We start from the raw sequence: 23149 nt of genomic DNA on the forward strand, positions 1-23149 counted from the left end.
TTAGAGATTTGCACTGCAAGTGTTGTAGTTGAAGAAGGGACCTGGAAGCTGATAGTAGATACAGGAGGTACGACAGATGATAAAATGAGTGACTGTTTCCGGCAGGTTGGCACCCCCCGCGTGACAGCTGAGCCTCAACACAGCGTTATGCGGAACGTTGGTCGACCTGACGGTGGCAGAGTGAATGCCATCTGCGACATACAAACAGCCCCGTTGAGACTAGGTGTGGACCTAGTAGAGTATGCTGTAAGTACTGTTTTACTCGCGGTCGCTATCACTCTGAATTATCAGACCCCTGTATTCCAGGTTCCTGTCTCCCTGAAGGACCATCGGACCGGCACCAGAAATGCCGTCTGTGGTCAGCCATCATCGGTGCCACGACATAGGAAAGTGTCGAGTCACCCCAGATCGTGTCGAAACCAATCCGTACTCGAGAGATGTGAGAAGATGCCCCTGCTTGCCATCGCAGAGGAGGTGTGGAAGATTACGTCAGGCAGGTCATCGTCTGCCATTTTCAAGCTCCCTTTGTGCCAGGGTTTCTCAGTAGAAAAGTTCCGTGGACAAGACAGCCTTATCTCTCCAGTTCACAGTATAAGTAAGTCCATTTGGAGTTGTGTCGCCCTGCTAATTTGGTTTGTGTTTTTTATAGAACCCCAAACCAAATTCTTTTTGGTGGGGAGGTGTTACGAACCCGGATTCAACGTCCGAGCCTGGAGCAGTGACAAACACGCCATCTGTGGGCCAGCTCCCGAAACCCCCGCCAAACGAACGACGACACCTAGTGAGGACTGCGTGTACTGGCCTCGAGGACCAGTTTCCAGTCTGGTTCAGCACTCAACACCGCCGCTCCTGACCTCTGGTGAGGTGGTGCTCCGACGACAGCGCCATCTAGGGAGTGGATATGTCGGGCGTTTGTATCTGAGCCTGTGAGTGTGGCGTATTAGTGTCCCAGTTATTGATGACGTGTCTGTTTACAGAGCCGACCTGGGACCACTGTGTTGAAGGTGGAGTCAGTCTACCCGAGGCAGCCAGTCTCCATACTGTGAAGTTTGCTGCAGCTGTCGTGACGTCGCCCCCCCCGGAAGAACACTGTGGTGTGTTAGCCTGCCAGTGGAGTGGCAGTGGAAGGATTTACCCGGGACCGACGGTTGGAGACGATAATCCACTGGGGTATTGAGGACAGGAGGGTGATTGGTGATATCACACGAGACTCCTGTCTAGGGCATACCCCTTTTATCGTTCGTGGAGTGGCCGTACCAGCCTTGGTGGCTCTGTACCTGCCAGCAGACCTGCTGGACGTGTGGTTGACGGCCTCCACGACGGTGCCCCCAGTGGACCTGTGTTGTGGCTGACCTGTGGCCAGGGTAGACTCGGCGTTCTCAGAGGACACGTCTTGAGGCCACGAAGAAAGCACCGCGGACTCAGCACCTAGCTTCGAGGATCCATAGTCTCCAGCAGAAGACTACAGTGTTGATCCCCTTGTAAAGTGTTAATACCCCTCCCCCTTGTGTACTCTATTATTTTATATATTTAAATGGTGATGGTGAAGATTATATTATATTAAGTTCTTAGCTTTCTTTCCCTACTCCCTTTAAGTTACTTGCGTCACGGATCTCATCCCTTGATAGCCACTACTGGCTTGGGAACGGATACTTATATCTTCCTCTAACAACATCAGAGTGAGAACCCCGTTGCGTCCCGAGAGGGCCGTAAGAAGTTATGTGAAGCTATGGAGTTATGTCTTTACAGAATGTAAATTTTGACACTATTGTGATTATTAGTTAGTTTATCGAATGTATAAGAACCGTCCCCATTTTCTTGAGTCGTTTTATTAATCTTTTTAAAGGCTTAGTTTATTAAAACAGATTCAAAAAGGCCGAAACGAGCTTCCAACTCTTGTGGCTAAATGGAACAAATGACTCGTGACGGATGAGCATGTTGGAGTCACTCATCTTAGAGTTGAGGAGGATGGGGTGGGGGAAGGATCCTGGGTCTTGTAGGGTTAAATACTGTGGTTAAGACTCGGCTCTCACTGCATGTGTGTGTGTGTGTGTGTGTGTGTGTGTGTGTGTGTGTGTGTGTGTGTGTGTGTGTGTGTGTGTGTGTGTGTGTGTGTGTGTGTGTGTACGTAAGTGCGCATAAGTATGTTTGTATACGTGAGTGTACATATGTATGTTTGTGTACGTGAGTGTGCGTATGTATGCCAGTGTACCTGAGTGTACATATGTGTGTGTGTGTACATGAGTTCTTATATGTGAGTACATGTATGCATATGTACGCGAGTATATCTGTGTGTGCAAATCCCCTCCTCTCCTCGAAGGAGACAAGTACAGACAGACAGACAGACAGACAGACAGACAGACAGACAGACAGACAGACAGACAGACAGGCAGGCAGGACAAACATAAACAGAAAAGATAGAACCAGACAGACAGCAAGACATACAAGACACACAGACTGGCAAACAGACCTTAACACGCAAACAGAAACACGAACAACAGACAAGAGACAGACGGCTGAAGCCCGGGAAAAAAAAAAACGAACACTGTCTCATCTCTTTAATAGAGAGAGCTGATTTAGTGTGACTGACATCTCATTACTGAAGCACGTTTGGCTTCCACAAGTGCCTAGAGAACATCCAGCATTATGACGCATGTTTTATGCATGAGAAGAATGGCCACCGAAGATCCCTGAGTGAGAGAGAGAGAGAGAGAGTGAGAGAGAGAGAGAGAGAGAGAGAGAGAGAGAGAGAGAGAGAGAGAGAGAGAGAGAGAGAGAGAGAGAGAGAGAGAGACGAGAGAGAGACGAAAGAAAGACATGGGAAAAGAAACAAGAGAAATGATGTAATAAGATCCAGAAAGGATTAGAAGGAGACGGAAAGAAGATAAGAAGAAAACTTACTCTTTTTCCGCTTCCCACACCTTCTCCTTCCCCCCCCCCCCTTGGCCTATGTATATGGCGTAAGAAGTAACAAAGAGACAATGGAAAATAAAGAGGAAGAAATTGAGGAAATAGTAATACAAATTAATTAAAGAAATGAAGAAAGAGTAAGAAGATAAATATAGACTTAAAAAGCAGAGGATAGAGAGTTGACAACACCAAGAGAGAGAGTGAGACGATACAAATGAAGGTTTGATGAAAGAGAAGAGAAGTATGGGGAAGCGAAAATAAGATAGATTTTTCTATCTATCTATTTTTCCTTTAGTAGGGGGATAAAGGAAAAGAGAAAGAAGTGGCAGGGAGAAAGATATAGGAGATGAGTAATGCTCAAAAATAGAGAAAGAGAAGTTGGAAGAAAGGTGAGAATAGAGGAGAATGGTAAAAGGAGAAGAAAGACGAGGAAGAAAATATAAAAGTAGCCATAAAATATTTAAGAAAGTAAGAGAAAACAGAGAAGGAGTGGAGAGAGAAGTTGGAAGTGGAGGAGGGAAGAGGGAATGAGGAAAAACAGAAAAAATACGAAGAAGGGAAGAAGAAAAAATAAATGATTTAAAAACGAAGAAAATTAGAGAAACATAATGAGAGACAGAGAATCAAGACTTAATATTTAAAACAAGAGAAAATGTCTGTAACAAAGGAAAGTACACGAGAAAGAGCAAGGGGGGGAGAAATGAGGAATAATTAAAAGGGTGATGAACGCAGGGAAGGTTGGCAGGAGACAACAAGAACAGTACAGTGTGAGGAGACACTGATCCTGGCAACACTACAGTGTTGAAGGGACCTGAGTGTGTGTGTGTGTGTGTGTGTGTGTGTGTGTGTGTGTGTGTGTGTGTATATGCGCGTGTGTGTGTGTGTGTGTGTGTGTGTGTGTGTGTGTGTGTGTGTGTGTGTGTGTGTGTGTGTGTGCGCGCGTGCGTGCGTGCGTGCCCGAGCCTGAGTGTGAGAAACATTTCCGAACCGTTAGTTAACAAATTACACAACATTCAAACACTAGATGTATTTGATAATTAAACGCGCGAGAAACGGAGCCCAAAAATCAGTCAAGTCCTGAGCAGTCATTGAACCTTTTCATCATGTATCGCTGCTCATAACGCTTAACTCAGTCAGCCAATTATTATTCCTAAATGCGTGTACAAACACAAAGTTTATAGTGTAAACACTGTGTTTAAAGCGCCCGGGTCAGGTAGGGTTCGATGACGATCAACTATACATGAATAAATATTAGAGCGAAAACATTGAAAACTTGTTCCTTGGCTTCGTTTAGTTTCACAAGCTATCGTGCAGTAGTTTCTTTATTTAAGGCTTTGTTTTGAGTCGTACTCCAGCGACTAAATAATGTCGCGTCTGCTCATAACAACAACAAACACCAACAATTACAAATCATAATAATAATATGTTACAAGATGGTATGTTACAAGATGGTATGTTACAAGATGGTGTGTTACAAGATGGTATGTTACAAGATGGTATGTTACAAGATGGTATGTTACAAGATGGTATGTTACAAGATGGTATGTTACAAGATGGTATGTTACAAGATGGTATGTTACAAGATGGTATGTTACAAGATGGTATGTTACAAGATGGTATGTTACAAGATGGTGTGTTACAAGATGGTATGTTACAAGATGTTATGTTACAAGATGGTATGTTACAAGATGGTATGTTACAAGATGGTATGTTACAAGATGGTATGTTACAAGATGGTATGTTACAAGATGGTGTGTTACAAGATGGTATGTTACAAGATGTTATGTTACAAGATGGTATGTTACAAGATGGTGTGTTACAAGATGGTATGTTACAAGATGGTGTGTTACAAGATGGTATGTTACAAGATGGTATGTTACAAGATGGTATGTTACAAGATGGTATGTTACAAGATGGTGTGTTACAAGATGGTATGTTACAAGATGTTATGTTACAAGATGGTATGTTACAAGATGGTATGTTACAAGATGGTATGTTACAAGATGGTATGTTACAAGATGGTATGTTACAAGATGGTGTGTTACAAGATGGTATGTTACAAGATGGTATGTTACAAGATGGTATGTTACAAGATGGTATGTTACAAGATGTTATGTTACAAGATGGTATGTTACAAGATGGTATGTTACAAGATGGTATGTTACAAGATGGTGTGTTACAAGATGGTATGTTACAAGATGTTATGTTACAAGATGGTATGTTACAAGATGGTATGTTACAAGATGGTATGTTACAAGATGGTATGTTACAAGATGGTATGTTACAAGATGGTGTGTTACAAGATGGTATGTTACAAGATGGTATGTTACAAGATGGTATGTTACAAGATGTTATGTTACAAGATGGTATGTTACAAGATGGTATGTTACAAGATGGTATGTTACAAGATGGTATGTTACAAGATGGTGTGTTACAATATGTTACAAGAATGTAACAACTCTTGTATATATCTCAAAAAAAAAAAAATATTGATATGAACTTGGTTACAAGGTGATGGTTGCAACAGCAAAAATAATACCAAAGATTTAGTAAAAATATGATAGAGAAGAATCCCTAGTGAGATGGTGGGATACATACACATGTATGTATCTCTCTCTCTGAGAGAGAGAGAGAGAGAGAGAGAGAGAGAGAGAGAGAGAGAGAGAGAGAGAGAGAGAGAGAGAGAGAGAGAGAGAGAGAGAGAGAGAGAGAGAGAGAGAGAGATTACCCCCACACATATATAATAATCACCCAAGAGACCAGCTCGTAAGACTGTATCTTCCCACATGTTATAATGTTGCTCATAACAGACATGAGGGCGAGATAAGCGGGAATAACTTGGAAAATACTGAACTGGGTAAGGGAGTACCTGACGGATAGAAAACAAAATGTCACAGTCACAGTTGTCGATTTGGTGGTAGGAGACAAGTGGGGTCACCCAGGGACAGATCCCAAGAAAACTACTCTCGGTATTTTATGCGAATAATCTTCCCGAGGGAGCGTGCTCGTACTCGCCAATGTTTACATACGACGCAAAGCTAATGTAAAAGCCGAAGACTACTGAAAACTGCAGGAAAACGTGATAACCTCAAGAGTGGATAGAGAAATGGCTGTTAAAGTTCTATTCCGGTAAGTGTAAGGTGATAAAGATGGACAAGGAAGAGAACAGACGACGGGGTATCTATACCCATGCGAGAAAGGCGACTATAAGAATCAGAAAGAGGTAATGAAGCTGGGAAAGGAAGGAGACCGGAGGGTATTTCCATCCATTTGATAAAGACAGCCACTTGAATCTGGAAGAGAACAAAAAAGTAAGTGAATATAATTCCTAAACTAACACTAAAGGAATGCATGACCTGGCCCACAGTGGTAGCGAATATGAGGTAATTTAAAAACCTGAAGAGAACCCTCTCAGGGAAACTTACACAGCACCTATATCAGACCAATACTGAAATATGCAGCACCGGTGTGCAGCCTGCACCTTGTGAAGCCCAAAACCCAAAATTGCACTCCCATAAATAGACACAAAGACTAGTAAAGAAGCGGCCAAAATGGCATTGTCTTCTGTCAATATATTTTTGCGGTGATGTTGAGATACCTGTCAAGTGTGACCTTGACTCCTGTCAAACGGCACCATCATTAACCTTCCCGCAGTCAATATTACGATTTTTCTAAAGAGGGGGGAGGAGCCGGGAGGAAAGAATCGGGAATTTAGAAGGGGAGAGGGGGAGAGAAAAAGGGGTAATTAACTGTGAAAGAAGAGGGGGAAATGGACAAGTGAGGGACATATAATGCATCACGAATCCTTTTCTGTTCATTATTTATCATTATTTTATCACAACATTAATTACTAGCGTGAAGTTTCGCTCGTACACGTACGCAACAACACAGAGGAATACCTTGTTGTCATCTGCCATTAATATTTCTCAAGTCTTCTCTCTCTCTCTCTCTACATGCCTATTCTCTCTAACATTAATCCTCATGAACCCTTTCACCCGCCCCAGCCCCCTTGGCCTCCCTTTACTTGATCTATGACTCTCCTCTCCATTCCCTCTCCTGCCTTCGACAGCCTCCTCCTCCACTGGAGTAATGACCAGCAATTCGGAGGTCCCTCTCGAATCACCAGACCAGTCCATGGCAGCTGCCAATGAGCACCACTTTACTAAAAATTTCACTTTTTTTTTCAATATGTCCTCCAACTCTTCTCCATTCCTGCCTCGTCCTCCAACGAGGACGAGGCAGGTACCTCCATCGGTACCTCCTCCTCCAACTCTTCTCGATGCCTACCTCTTTCAACAGTGTCCCTCCCCTGCTTCTTCCTCCAATCGTTCCTCCAACTCTGCCCTCCCCCTTCCCCCGTCTTTCAATTTTCCACGCTCCACCCCTCTTTCAACTTCCACGCTTCTCCTCCTCCTCCTCCTCCGTTTTCTTTCTCCTCCAACCTGCTCTTCACCCTTCTTCAGCCTTTGGAGGAAAAACGTGCTGCAGAGGAAGTAATTCCCTCGAGCCTTCACTTGAACATGCCGAGTAGCTCTCCAATTCCCTTATTTGTTTTTTCGATGACGGAAGGGAATTGTGTATGTGTGTATGTAAGTGTGTGTAAGTGTGTGTATGTGTGTGTGTGTGTGTGTGTATTGTGCGTTCACCTGTGTCGTATACTAGTGTGTGATACTTTCAGTTTAAGACAACTGGCTGTCGAGTGTGAGACAGTTGTCAGTGTGAGTGAACACAGCCACGGTCCAGTGTGGCGTAACACTCTCGTCCTCAGTGAAGTAATCAACAGCGTACGGCGTTAATGACAGGCTCCTCACTTCCCATGTTCCGGTATTAATGCCTCCATTCTGAGCCATGAGGATGAGCCATGAGGCAGTGTGAGGAGGGGCATCTCACCTCCTCCCCACTGCCCTGCCACTCACTACATCTCTACGAGCTCCGGTCGACGCATTTAAGCGTATATATGCGTTAGTATCCACGTACGAAGAAATTAAACGAAATTTCTGGATTATCAAGAAATATGCTCTAGGTAACCGTATTACTTTATAATGTGATGAAACGCCCCAATGTTCGGAAATTTAGTTTCATTTTTTGTATCCTTGGTGGATATATTTACTCATAACTGAATCGCGTGTTTTTTGTGATTATTCTTGTATTAAAAGTATATACTGGGAAGATACTTTAGATAAGATACGTATACTTTAGAAGATACGTATACTTTAGAAGATATGTATACTTTAGAAGATACGTATACTTTAGAAGATACGTATACTTTAGAAGATACGTATACTTTAGAAGATACGTATACTTTAGAAGATACGTATACTTTAGAAGATACGTATACTTTAGAAGATACGTATACTTTAGAAGATACGTATACTTTAGACGAGAATTGAAAGTCTCTTTCTGCATAGCGCTTTCGTCTATGTGCATGTTGTTATTATTATTTATATTATTATTTTGCTAACATTTGTATTTTCAAGTCTGATATTGCCATTAAGATTGGTGTTATCATTTTTATCATTATTTGTGCCATTATGTCTATTATTTATTTTCTGATTACAATGGGAGGCATATTTTGTCTAGGTGTGTTTGTTATATCTTTATCACTCTCTACCTCGTTGCTAGCAAATATCTTCTTTATTTTGCCAGCTGTTTTATTCACAGTTTCCCCTTCCGCTTCCTCTCCCTAAGTTAGCGTTTCTGTCTTATAACTCTACCTCTCTCTTCTTGTGTCCAACGTCATGTGTATTAATCGCCTTCCTATCTCTTTCTCTCTACCTTTATCCGTCTCCCTTTCCCTTCCTTTTCCTCCATTCTTTGTGACCCCAATCATTATTCCGGTTTCTCCTCCTTCTCCTGCCTTTTTTTATCCCAATATTGCTCTTTCTCCTCCCTCAAACTCTCGAGCATCGAGCGAGTCTCAGGCAGAGAGCGACATGCACTTTAGGAAAGAGGTGAACCTTGAGCAGGAAGGCCTTGAGGTGAGAGATGGGGAACTCAAGAGATACAGAGTCCCTGAATATTAAAATAAGAAATCACCCGAGGGGAGAAATAAGGCATTCCTTATGTTTGAGATAAGGAGCCCTTCAAGGATTCCTCAAGGAATATTTCCATGTGGCATTAAACTTTAAGGGGACCAAGAAATCCTTCAAATGGGAGGTCTCCGAAGACGTGTCGAGAAGGACAACCTCGTCAGAGAAATTCAAACAAACTTTTGAGTGGGAGAGAGGAAGATAATCTCAAGATAATCTCAAGATAGGTGGATGAGATATGCAAGATCTCGAGACAAAGGCAATAAAGCCAATGTGGGGAAAATACGAAAGCGCTGAAGGAACAGATTAGGAACTCTGGTGTGGGTTACAAGAAACTCCTTGAGAGGAGGAGGATCTCCAGTTAAAATTAGGATTCCTTGGGGGGCGGATGTGAGGAAGCCCTCGAGGAAAAAATGAGTAAAGTTGATCTTTTAAACCTAACTCACTTAATTGTGTTAACGAAACTGACTCATCGTTTGGTGTAGCGACTTTTGGTTCTTCGGTGAAGCTGGGTGAGTGTTGCCAATGTAATAAGGGGAAATAAAGACAAAAAGGAGAGAGAGAGAGAGAGAGAGAGAGAGAGAGAGAGAGAGAGAGAGAGAGAGAGAGAGAGAGAGAGAGAGAGAGAGAGAGAGGGAGAGAGAGAGAGAGAGAGAGAGAGAGAGAGAGAGAGAGAGAGAGAGAGAGAGAGAGAGAGAGAGAGAGAGAGAGAGAGAGAGAGAGAGAGAGAGGGAGGGAGGGAGGGAGAGAGAGAGAGAGAGAGAGAGAGAGAGAGAGAGAGAGAGAGAGAGAGAGAGAGAGAGAGAGAGAGAGAGAGAGAGAGAGAGAGAGAGAGAGAGAGAGAGAGAGAGAGAGGGAGGGAGGGAGGGAGGGAGGGAGAGAGAGACTCGCGTAGTACATCACCCTAATGAGGCTGTTAGCCCTGGAGCTCAGCCATCGCGTCCTCCCCACCGACAATTTTATTTTCCCTGTAAACACAATTATACGAGAAATGTCCTCACACACACACGCACACGCACACGCACACGCACACGCGCTCACACACACACACACGCACACGCACACGCGGTCACTCACACACACAAGCACACGCGCTCACACACACACACACACACACACACACACACACACACACACACACACACACACACACACACACACACACACACACACACACACATACACACAGTAGTAAGTAGACAAACTTGAAGAATGGTCTAGAAAAAGGCTACTAAAAGTCTACTCAAGAAAGAGTATAGTAATGAAATTAGGCGAAGGGAGCAGTAGGCTGAACACAAGGTACCATCTGGGAGGTGAAATCCTGCAAAAGTCAAATAGAGAGAAAGATCTGGGGGTTGATATCACACCAAACCTGTCCCAGAGGCCCACATCAAAAGGATACCATCGGCGGCATATGCTACATTGTCCAACATAATACCTGCGTTCTACGGGCTCACCATAGCCCGTGCTGCTTGGAACTTGTTCCGAGTTGCTGAATCTATAACAACAACAACATACCTGCCTTTAGAAACTTCCGAAACGTATAAGGAATCGTTCAGGACTTATGTCAGACAAATCCTGGAGTATGCAGCACCAGCCTAGAGTCCATATCTAGCTAAACACAAGGCAAAGTTAGAGAAGATTCAGAGGTATGCCACCAGACTAGTCACCATAACTGAGAGGTATGAGCTACGAGGAAAGACTGCGGGAGCTAGGCCTCACGTCCCTGGAAGACAGAAGAGTAGGGAGAGACATGATCACCCCCTATAAAATTCTCAGGGGAACTGACAGATTGGACAAAGAGAAACTATTTAGTATAGGTGGAACATGAACACGGAGACACAAGTGGAAAACTTAGGACCCAAATGAGCCATAGAAACCTTTAAAAAATGAGTCAGAGACAGACATTAATGCAACAGGCAGTGATGTGGTGGAGACTGACTCCATACACAGTTTGAAATGTAGATATGACAGAGCCCAGTAGGCTCAGGAATCTGTACACCAGTTGATTGACAGTTCAGAGGCGGGACCAAAGCGCCAAAGCTCAACCTCCGCAAGCACAACTAGGTGAATACAGGTTCCAGTAAAGGGAGTTGAGTACCTTTCTGTGAGAGAGCGAGATCAAAAGAGGTACAGAATATTTATGTACACAATTCAACGTAAAAAAAAAAAATCCTAAATGAAACTGAATGTGGATGCAATTAAAAGCTGTATTTTTTCCATGTTTTTTCGACTTCTTACTACTTGAACGTATGAGGCTAAATAAATCGAAATAATAGTTTTTTTTCAAATATGTAACGAATATATAAAAAAAATTTGGAAATCAGAGTTTTGGAATTCTTAATTTAACACACACACACACACACACACACACACACACACACACACACACACACACACACACACATTGGCCGTATGGACGAAGGTTGATTACTGCACGAGCTGCAGTCATGGTTAATCGTATTTTTTTCCGTTCACTTTTACAAATTTAATTTGATTTTGGATTTGCATGCTTTTATCTCTTACGTTCATTTTTGTACTGTTGTTGTTGTTGTGTCACTGGATGTACCAAACGTTTTCATTATATATATATATATATATATATATATATATATATATATATATATATATATATATATATATATATATATATATATATATATATATATATATTATTAAATATGACCGAAAAAGTAAGATTAATAATTCTAACACGAATTTTCTCAATCTTTCGTACATTTCGTTTCACTGTTGGAGGTAAATCAAAAATCAATTCTCCAAAATTCATTTTTATTTCTAGTCTGACGCGACACGAGCGCGTTTCGTAAAACTTATTACATTTTCAAAGACTTTAGTTCACAAATACACAACTGAATAGAACTTACGCATCTCCGATTTTATATCTACATTTGAGTGAGGTGGAAGGGGTGATGTGGCATTAACACAAGACAGAACAAGATGTGGTATTAATAGGGTATTAATTTCTTCAACACAAGACAGAACAAGAGTATTAATAGGGTATTAATTTCATCAACACAAGACAGAACACGAAACAATGGATATTGAATAGAAGTGTTTGTAGAAAGCTTGCTTTCTACAAACTGTCTTGTGTTGATGAAATTAATACCCTATTAATACCACATCTTGTTCTGTCTTGTGTTAATGCCACATCACCCCTTCCACCTCACTCAAATGTAGATATAAAATCGGAGATGCGTAAGTTCTATTCAGTTGTGTATTTGTGAACTAAAGTCTTTGAAAATGTAATAAGTTTTACGAAACGCGCTCGTGTCGCGTCAGACTAGAAATAAAAATGAATTTTGGAGAATTGATTTTTGATTTACCTCCAACAGTGAAACGAAATGTACGAAAGATTGAGAAAATTCGTGTTAGAATTATTAATCTTACTTTTTCGGTCATATTTAATAATATATGTCTACAGGAAAGACTGCTACCAAAATATACTAATATATATATATATATATATATATATATATATATATATATATATATATATATATATATATATATATACATATATATATATATATATATATATATATATATATATATATATATATATATATATATATCTGTTAGATCGTTTGCGTATCAGAAACAGGATCGATGACTGCAGCACCTGCAGTCATCGTCTGACCTACGTTGACTGCAGACTTCCGTCCTACCTGGAGGGAACCTACAGATGTCACCGCAGCGCTGTAAAGTATATAAGAGTGAAGGAACAACACGGTCCTTACGTAGAGCAAACGTCATGGGGCTAAATGCCAGCGAGGGAGATTATATAAAGTTAGGGGGAAAGCGAAGTATTATATGTTGGGGGAAGCGTTACATATCACCCGGTACATTACTGAGGAGGAGGGCAAGGTTAGGGGAACGAAGGAGGGATGGTTGAGGGGGTAAATATAATTATTTACAATTAACGGAAACCATCCGGAAACATCGTCGGTCACACACACGCACACACACAAAATTATAAATCATATAGGAAAAGTATCTGACAATAAAGATAACACCTGGGCTGTCACCAGAAGAATACATTGAGGAAATAACATCAGCAGCATACACAAAGCTGGCAAATATAATGAACCCACGCCACAGAGTGCATCACTGAAGACGCTATACACTGCTTATAACGGACCAGTGCCACATGCTGACCAGTGCCACATGCTGACCAGTGCCACATGCTGACTAGTGCCACATGCTGACCAGTGACACATGCTGACCAGTGACACATGCTGACTAGTGCCACATGCTGACCAGTGACACATGCTGACAAGTGCCACATGCTGACCAGTGACACATGCTGACCAGTGCCACATGCTGACCAGTAACACATGCTGACCAGTGCCACATGCTGACCAGTGCCACATGCTGACCAGTGCCACATGCTGACCAGTGCCACATGCTGACCAGTGTCACATGCTGACCAGTGACACATGCTGACCAGTGCCACATGCTGACCAGTGCCACATGCTGACCAGTGCCACATGCTGACCAGTGCTACATGCTGACCAGTGACACATGCTGACCAGTGCCACATGCTGACCAGTGACACATGCTGACCAGTACCAGCATGTGTAGCCGCGGCTCGACCATGTGCCACCCTCACCTAAAACACACGACAGCAAACTTAGATGAAGTCGAGAGACTCCCCTACTACGGTGACCCCGACGACAGTGACCCCGACGAGTGACCCCTACGAGTGACCCCTACGACAGTGACCCCTACGAGTGACCCCTGCGACAGTGACCCCTACGAGAGTGACCCCTGAACTTAGTAGGGCTAAGCTGTGATGAAAGGCTGGGGAAGCTTGACCTAATTTCCCCTGGAGAAAGAGAGGGCACGACAGAGACATGATCATAACATATAAGATTCTTATATACATTAACAAATTCATTTTTTTGTAATAGGCATTAAACCAAACATTAGCATTTTACATGAGCTCTTGTTGAGTGTAAGAGTAGAGAGTGGAGGGTGAGTGGGGGGCGGTGGAGGCTTCCATTACTAAAGGTGATCGGTAAGAAAAGCAGAGTGTGGGGTGGGGAAAGGGCGGGGGGGGGGTGAAGCTTATTTAGGTAAGAGTGCTGCCGCAAAAGCTGAAGCTGATCACTGAAATCACATGTATCAAACATGAAGCCCGAGATTATGAGAGGGATAAATTAAAGGAAAAAATAAGTGAGAATGAAAGTTAGGATGAGAGAGAGAGAGAGAGAGAGAGAGAGAGAGAGAGAGAGAGAGAGAGAGAGAGAGTGGGGGAGAGATAGAGGCTTGTTTAATGGTCGTATGTGTGTTGGGAGGGTGTGGAGGAGTGTGGAGGTGCTGGAGGGAGAGTGTGGAGGTGCTGGAGGGAGAGTGTGGAGGACGGAGTATTACTCCACGCAGAGGAGACACAACCACATAACAATTTATTATTTTGTTAATCTACTCCAAAATACTTTTCTAGGAAATTCAAACAATGAAAATATAACCATGCATAAATAACTGGAATAGGCTAGTGATAATAACTGCAACAATAACAATAATTATGAAAGTAATTATATTACCAATACAAATAGACTAAACTGAATAATAAATGTAATAATTATATACGGTTGGTTCGATAGCATTACACAGAAGGCAGGGGGGGGGGATACCAGCTCAATTATCCCAGTTTATCTCCTAATGCAAACAATTTGACGATATAATTTACAAAAATAAATGTCACCTCTGTATTTCCCGGATACGCCCCCCCTCCACATATTCTCTCTCTCTCTCTCTCTCTCTCTCTCTCTCTCTCTCTCTCTCTCTCTCTCTCTCTCTCTCTCTCTCTCTCTCTCTCTCTTTCTCTTTTTCTCTTTATCAGCGCTTGCGATCCATGCAACCGTCATCGTTCACATAATATATATTAAACAAGGCCTCTTATTGTTACTTCAAGACTGGAAACTGTTTCAGCAGGCGTAACATACTAAATATTACGTAGTTCACACGATAATACCAAGGAACGCTGGTGGAAACCAAGTAACCGAATGAGCAAAGACTGAAGTTATTTTTCAATATCAGAAGAGTGAATAAATGAAATACAGCAGTAAGTGAAGCGGTGAAAATCCATACATAGCTTTAAATGTAGTAACGATAAGAGGCCAAAAGCCTCGAGGCGATTAAATGTTAAATGACGAGAACCAATAGCTGAAGCTCAACCCCCCGCAAGCACAACCAGGTGAGCACTGAAACGCATGCGCATACAACGAACGCGTTCGTACATCAGCACGCAGTCGCCAACGCGGCCTAGTGAACACGGCTCACCCGTTCCTCCACCTTCAAAACACTCATTTCAATGCGCACGGTAAGAGGCAGTAATACTGCGACGCCCTCACGGATGACTGTGTGTATACGGGAGTAGCGGGCAATGATCAATTTGCATAACATAATTGCTTCTTGGGCACACAAAGGAATTTCATAAAAGGGTCATGAGACGATGGCGACAATGGTGGTAATGGTAGTGGTGGTGATGGTGGTGGTGGTGGTGGTGGTGGTGATTGTGGTGATAGTGGTGGTGATGGTGGTGAAGGCATGGTTGTCGACGTTGGTGATTAGTTTTGTGGTGTCAGGAGTGGTATCGTTGATTGGTAGGAATGGCAACCATGGTTGTGATGGTGGAGGGTTTGTGGGTTTAGATATCAGTAGGACTGATTTTAAATAGTAATTAAAGCATTGGAGGTGGTTGTGGTGTACTCACCTAGTTGAGTACACCACATTCTATTTACTAACTACTCTGACACTGAAAAAGTTCTTTGTAATGTCTCTGTGGCTCATTTGGGTACTCAGCATCCACCTGTGTCTCCTTGTGCGTGTACCACCCGTGTTAAATAATCCATCCTTGTCTACCCGGTCAATTCCTCCTGAGACTTTTGAATGTGGTGATCATGTCTCCCCGAGCTCTTTTGTCTTCCAGCGACGTGAGGTGCAGTTCACTCAGCCTTTCCTCATAACTCATGCCTCTTAGTTCTTAGCCTAGTGGCATACCTCTGAAATTTGTCCAGCTTCGTGTTGTGCTTGATAAGGTATGGGCTCCATGCTGGGGCCACATAATCCTGGATTGGTTTTACATACATGGTATACAAAGCTCTGAAATATTCCTTACACAGTTTTCTGAAGGCAGTTCTGGTGTTAGCCAGCCTCGCATACGCCACCGAAAATGTGAGAGACAAAGTGAGACTGAGACAATGTGAGAGACAAAGTGAGACTGAGACAATGTAAGAGACAAAGTAAGACTGAGAGACAATGTAAGAGACAAAGTGAGACTGAGAGACAATGTGAGAGACAAAGTGAGAGTGAGAGACAATGTGAGAGACAAAGTGAGAGTGAGAGACAAAGTGAGAGTGAGAGACAATGTTAACAACAAAGTGAGAGTGAGAGACAATGTGAGAGACAAAGTGAGAGTGAGAGACAATGTTAACAACAAAGTGAGAGTGAGAGACAATGTTAACAACAAAGTGAGAGTGAGAGACAATGTGAGAGACAAAGTGAGAGTGAGAGACAATGTGAGAGACAAAGTGAGAGTGAGAGACAATGTGAGAGACAAAGTGAGAGTGAGAGACAATGTGAGAGACAAAGTGAGAGTGAGAGACAATGTGAGAGACAAAGTGAGAGTGAGAGACAATGTGAGCAACATTACAACAGTGAGCGTACATGTTCCCACCTTTGTTACCTAACCTTGATATGCATGTACAATAGTTATACACTATTAATCTCTTAGTATATCATTACTTAGTATATCATAAAATCCGTTTACGCAACATCGTGTGATAAAGATAATTAAAATCATTAGTGATGTAAATATCTCTGCCGAACTACGGATATTACACAAATATAAAATAGGACTTACCAGTTAGGGAAGAACGCTACGAACAAGCACTTTCCTGTTGTTTCTAACTAAATAACATTCACTCTCACTCACACAAAAAACTCTACTCTCACGCTGCCTTCCCTAACTCTACTTCCACGCTGCCTCCAACACTGCTTTCCTGGCACTCTCCTCACCCGTAGAGGCAGGAGGGTGCCAGGAAATTTCCTCTCCAATGCTGCCATGGTACCATTGGAGAGGAAATAATCCGGCAGCCGGACAGCGAAAAAAAGGGCCGGATAACGTCAGCGGCACGTGCTAGGCTTTTTAAAGTAAGAACTTCCTTGAGAAATCTGACCAGGGAGTCCTCCAGAATGTTCTGGTACACGTACGTTAGACCAATTTCAAAATATGCAGTGGACTTCGAGCGACATCGAAGTCCATTCCTGTAAACTAAGCTGGAGAAAGTTCAAAGGCTAGATATCATAGTGGTTCCAGAGCTGAACTTCAGGACAAGAGCAAACAACTGAACATTTCACCGAACGAGAAGAGACATGATCACGACACACAAAATTATCTCGAGACTCGACAAGGCAGCCAGAGACCGACCATTTAACACAGTAGGGATATACTGGACGCAGCCCAAATGGTTCTGGAATAAATGTACCGAAAGTTAAGATTAGGACCCAAGAGCTGAAGCTTGAATCTTGTAAACACACAGAGGTGAGAGCGTACACATACATGCGTATGGAAATGGAGTGGATTTGACGAAGAGGTAGTAGAAGCCACCTCCATCTATAATTTCTATTGTAGACATAAACAGTGATATGAAATTTGGGTTATTGTCTCAAATGTCCAGCGGATGCAAAGGCGGGAGCTAAGAGCTGAAGTTTCATACTCCAGGCAAAAATAGCTGATTATTATTTGCGATTAATATAATACTCGCACTGCAAGTATAATTTTCCATTATACACACACACACATGAAAATAATTAAACAAAGAACAAAATCTGGGCTTGATATTACACTTAACCTCAGAAAATCCACATGAACCGGATATCATCAGCTGCACATGCAGGCTTATCTAGCATTAGAAATAATCTATTCAGTGTCAGCAGGAAACAAATGGCATGAGTTTCAAACGTACACATAATAGTGCCCAATTGTATGGGCTTGTATGCAGTCACGCCCAAGACCCTGAATGCATACAAACACCAATGACAAAACATAAAGAAAATGTTGCTCTGGCCCTAAGCCAATCACAACGACTCCACCACACGATGTAAAGATAGAATTTCAAAGTTAGAGTCTCCCCCTAATCCTCCAAACCTAGACAGTGTTGATTAAAAGCTCGCTGGAGATTTGAGGAAATATCTATGGCAGCGGAGGCTAATCCACGAGGGAGGTTGAGAGGGTAGCCACAGAGCACATAACAATAGTTGTAGTTATCGTGTACAATCCCCCCAGCTATCAGGGGTGAATATGAGAGCAGTGGACACTAATGGTCATTGAGACTACCACCAGGAATGCACTGCAGCGGGGCAGCAAAATAATTACACTAGAGCCGGGGTAAAAAGCAGAATGGCAGTTTACAACTGACATCACGGCACAAAGAAAAGAACAATGGGCGGTACGATCACAATGTGCAAGATGGTGAGGGGGAAGAGACGAGGTGATAAGGTAGCGTCTTCCAGACGAGGCACAACAGAAAGAAGGTCAAGGTGAAAGGAGGAAAGACAGAAGAGCCAAAGAGTGCTCTACAGGCGGAAGGAGAGCAGGAGGGAATTGTCAGGGGAAAGCACCAAAACATTAGGACTATATATAGCATTGGGAAAGGTTCAGGATAAGGATTTGGGATGGGACGGAGGAAAAGGAATGGTGCCCAACCACTTGGACGGTCGGAGATTGAACGCCGACCTGCATACATTCTGGAAGTCATTTCCAGAATTGTTTTACTTCTGGTAAGACCCCCCTTGAGCGTGCCAGAAGTGTTGGAAGCCATCACCATTCACAGCATCAAGAGGAGGTATGACAGAGAACTCGAAAGTTGGGATTTACAGATACACCAAATACAATACCAATGATGCCGGGCTCAAGAGCTAAAATATCCCTTCAAGTTGACACAACTAGGCAAGGACACGGAGACAGAGCCAACTAGGCAAGGACACGGAGACAGAGCCAACTAGGCAAGGACACGGAGACAGAGCCAACTAGGCAAGGACACGGAGACAGAGCCAACTAGGCAAGGACACGGAGACAGAGCCAACTAGGCAAGGACACTCAGACAGAGCCAACTAGGCAAGGACACGGAGACAGAGCCAACTAAGCAAGGACACGGAGACAGAGCCAACTAGGCAAGGACACTCAGACAGAGCCAACTAGGCAAGGACACTCAGACAGAGCCAACTAGACAAGGACACTCAGAGCCAACTAGGCAAGGACACTCAGAGCCAACTAGGCAAGGACACTCAGAGCCAACTAGGCAAGGACACTCAGACAGAGCCAACTAGACAAGGACACTCAGAGTCAACTAGGCAAGGACACTCAGAGCCAACTAGGCAAGGACACTCAGAGCCAACTAGGCAAGGACACTCAGACAGAGCCAACTAGACAAGGACACTCAGACAGAGCCAACTAGACAAGGACACTCAGACAGAGCCAACTAGACAAGGACACTTAGACAGAGTCAACTAGACAAGGACACTCAAACAGAGCCAACTAGACAAGGACACTTAGACAGAGCCAACTAGGCAAGGACACTCAGAGCCAACTAGGCAAGGACACTCAGAGCCAACTAGACAAGGACACTCAGACAGAGCCAACTAGGCAAGGACACTCAGAGCCAACTAGGCAAGGACACTCAGAGCCAACTAGACAAGGACACTCAGACAGAGCCAACTAGGCAAGGACACTCAGACAGAGCCAACTAGACAAGGACACTTAGACAGAGCCAACTAGACAAGGACACTCAGACAGAGCCAACTAGACAAGGACACTTAGACAGAGCCAACTAGGCAAGGACACTCAGACAGAGCCAACTAGACAAGGACACTCAGACAGAGCCAACTAGACAAGGACACTTAGACAGAGCCAACTAGACAAGGACACTCAGACAGAGCCAACTAGACAAGGACACTTAGACAGAGCCAACTAGACAAGGACACTTAGACAGAGCCAACTAGACAAGGACACTCAGAGCCAACTAGACAAGGACACTCAGACAGAGCCAACTAGGCAAGGACACTCAGACAGAGCCAACTAGACAAGGACACTTAGACAGAGCCAACTAGACAAGGACACTTAGACAGAGCCAACTAGACAAGGACACTTAGACAGAGCCAACTAGACAAGGACACTCAGACAGAGCCAAATAGACAAGGACACTTAGACAGAGCCAACTAGGCAAGGACACTCAGACAGAGCCAACTAGACAAGGACACTCAGACAGAGCCAACTAGACAAGGACACTTAGACAGAGCCAACTAGACAAGGACACTTAGACAGAGCCAACTAGACAAGGACACTTAGACAGAGCCAACTAGGCAAGGACACTCAGACAGAGCCAACTAGACAAGGACACTCAGACAGAGCCAACTAGACAAGGACACTTAGACAGAGCCAACTAGACAAGGACACTTAGACAGAGCCAACTAGACAAGGACACTCAGACAGAGCCAACTAGGCAAGGACACTCAGACAGAGCCAACTAGACAAGGACACTTAGACAGAGCCAACTAGACAAGGACACTCAGACAGAGCCAACTAGACAAGGACACTTAGACAGAGCCAACTAGACAAGGACACTTAGACAGAGCCAACTAGACAAGGACACTTAGACAGAGCCAACTTGACAAGGACACTTAGACAGAGCCAACTAGACAAGGACACTCAGACAGAGCCAACTAGACAAGGACACTCAGAGCCAACTAAACAAGGACACTCAGACAGAGCCAACTAAACAAGGACACGGAGATACAGCCAACTAAACAAGGACACGGAGACACAGCCAACTAAACAAGGACACGGAGACACAGCCAACTAAACAAGCAAGCACACGGAGACACAGCCAACTAAACAAGGACACGGAGACACAGCCAACTAGGGTAGTTCACACACACGTCTTTGTCGTGGCAGGGAAGAGTCAGGGGTGGGAAAGCGCCGGTGGGCAGCCTCCATCCCAACACTTGGTATTTATTCAACAAACACCGCTGCAGCACTCACGCAACCAAACACACTCACAAGCGCACGCATGTGCACACGCATGGATGCGCGCGCACACGCTGAGGAAATAAATCCACGTAAAGGGCAAAATAGAGAAGCGGAGACCCCTCGGAGGACAAATCAAGAGACTCATAGACTACTGTTCCTGCGATATAAATGACCCACCATGGCAAGCTGAGTTATACAGGAAGATTACGGTGACACAAATTAACGAGGTGGATACAGAGGCTGAGTTATACTCGTCCTCTGTATAAATTTATATATATATATGTATATATATATATAAATGAGTTATACTCATTTATATATATATATTATATATGACTGAAAACTCACACCCCAGAAGTGACTCGAACCCATACTCCCAGGAGCAACGCAACTGGTAACTACAGGGCGCCTTAATCCGCTTGACCATCACGGCCGGACAAAAGGAAGTGGTAGCCGAAGCTATTTGAACCACTTCCCCGCCGGCAACTCTGATGGTAATCTTGGGCATAGCATTTCACCAAATCACCTCATTCTTTGGGGCACACGTGAGGAACACAAATGCAAACAAGCCTGAATGGTCCCCAGGACTATATGCGACTGAAAACTCACACCCCAGAAGTGACTCGAACCCATACTCCCAGGAGCAACGCAACTGGTAACTACAGGGCGCCTTAATCCGCTTGACCATCACGGCCGGACAAAAGGAAGTGGTAGCCGAAGCTATTTGAACCACTTCCCCGCCGGCAACTCTGATGGTAATCTTGGGCATAGCATTTCACCAAATCACCTCATTCTTTGGGGCACACGTGAGGAACACAAATGCAAACAAGCCTGAATGGTCCCCAGGACTATATGCGACTGAAAACTCACACCCCAGAAGTGACTCGAACCCATACTCCCAGGAGCAACGCAACTGGTAACTACAGGGCGCCTTAATTGGCTGTTATATATATATATATATATATATATATATATATATATATATATATATATATATATATATATATATATAAATATATATATATATATATATATATATATATATATATATATATATATATATATATATATACATATATATATATATATATATATATATATATATATATATATATATATATATATATATATATATATATATATATATATATATATATATATATGAGGTGGATACAGAATGATCTTACTCCTGGTAAGACCCTCTGGAGCGTACCAGAAGTGTTGGAAGCCATCACCATTCACAGCATCAAGAGGTATGGCAGAGAACTCGAAAGTTGGGATTTACAGAGGCATCTGCTTGATGGGGTTCTGGGACTTCTTCTACTTCCCTTGTGACTTGTGAGAGTTTGGTCCACTAGGCTGTTGCTTGGAGCAGCCCGCAGGCGCACATACCCACCACAGCCCGGTTGGTCCGGCACTCCTTGGAAAAAAAATCTAGTTTTCTCTTGAAGATGGCCACGGTTGTTCCGGCAATATTTCTGATGCTCGCTGGTAGGACGTCGAACAACCGTGGACCTCTGATATCATTACAGTGTTCTCTGATTGTGCCTATGGCACCTCTGCTCTTCACTGGTTCTATTCTGTATTTTCTTCCATATCGTTCACTCCAGTACGTTATTTTACTGTGCAGATTTGGGATCAGTCCCCTCCAATATTTTCCATGTGTATATTATTTGGTATCTCTCTCGTTTCCTTTCTAGTGAGTTCATTTGGAGAGCTTTGAAACGATCCCAATAATTTAGGTGATTTATCTCGTCTATGTGTGCCGTATATGTTCTTTGTATTCCCTCTATTTCAGCAATCTCTCCTGCTCTGAAGGGGGAAGTGAGTACTGAGCAGTACTCAAGACGGGACCAAATACAATACCGAATACAAATACAAATACAAAACCTTGTTGTACAACATTTGATACATGCAAGGTACAAGGCTACTTGTCACAAGTTGTAGAGTTCCTCCAGCTCCTCGGATGGCGGGCAGGAACCATAGATGCAGTGAGCATTTCCTCTCTGGATCGCCACAGTAAGGCGCTGAAAGAGGAAACTGGTGGCTCTAGGGGTTTATGTAAATATAATTTATATAATTAGCCTTAACTACAAGAGACATAATTTAACTTCATGATTTACTGAGGCAGAAAACAAGTGTTTCCTTGTATCACAAT

General features: G+C 43.3%; 1 protein-coding gene across 1 annotated transcript; it reads left to right on the forward strand.

The window, feature by feature from the left end:
- Positions 1-4348: 4348 nt before the first annotated feature.
- On the forward strand, positions 4349-5365 carry LOC138373002 (glutamine-rich protein 2-like). Its single transcript, XM_069339051.1, has one exon. It carries the CDS (start codon positions 4349-4351, stop codon positions 5363-5365), a length of 1017 nt encoding a protein of 338 aa, XP_069195152.1.
- The last annotated feature ends 17784 nt before the right edge of the window (positions 5366-23149 follow it).

The sequence above is a fragment of the Procambarus clarkii genome, chromosome 40 (genome assembly GCF_040958095.1).
Source record: "Procambarus clarkii isolate CNS0578487 chromosome 40, FALCON_Pclarkii_2.0, whole genome shotgun sequence".
Taxonomy (NCBI): domain Eukaryota; kingdom Metazoa; phylum Arthropoda; class Malacostraca; order Decapoda; family Cambaridae; genus Procambarus; species Procambarus clarkii.

Excerpts from the sequence above, each read along its gene's own strand:
- LOC138373002 (XM_069339051.1), top strand. The coding sequence starts at position 4,349 with ATGTTACAAGATGGTATGTTACAAGATGGTGTGTTACAAGATGGTATG.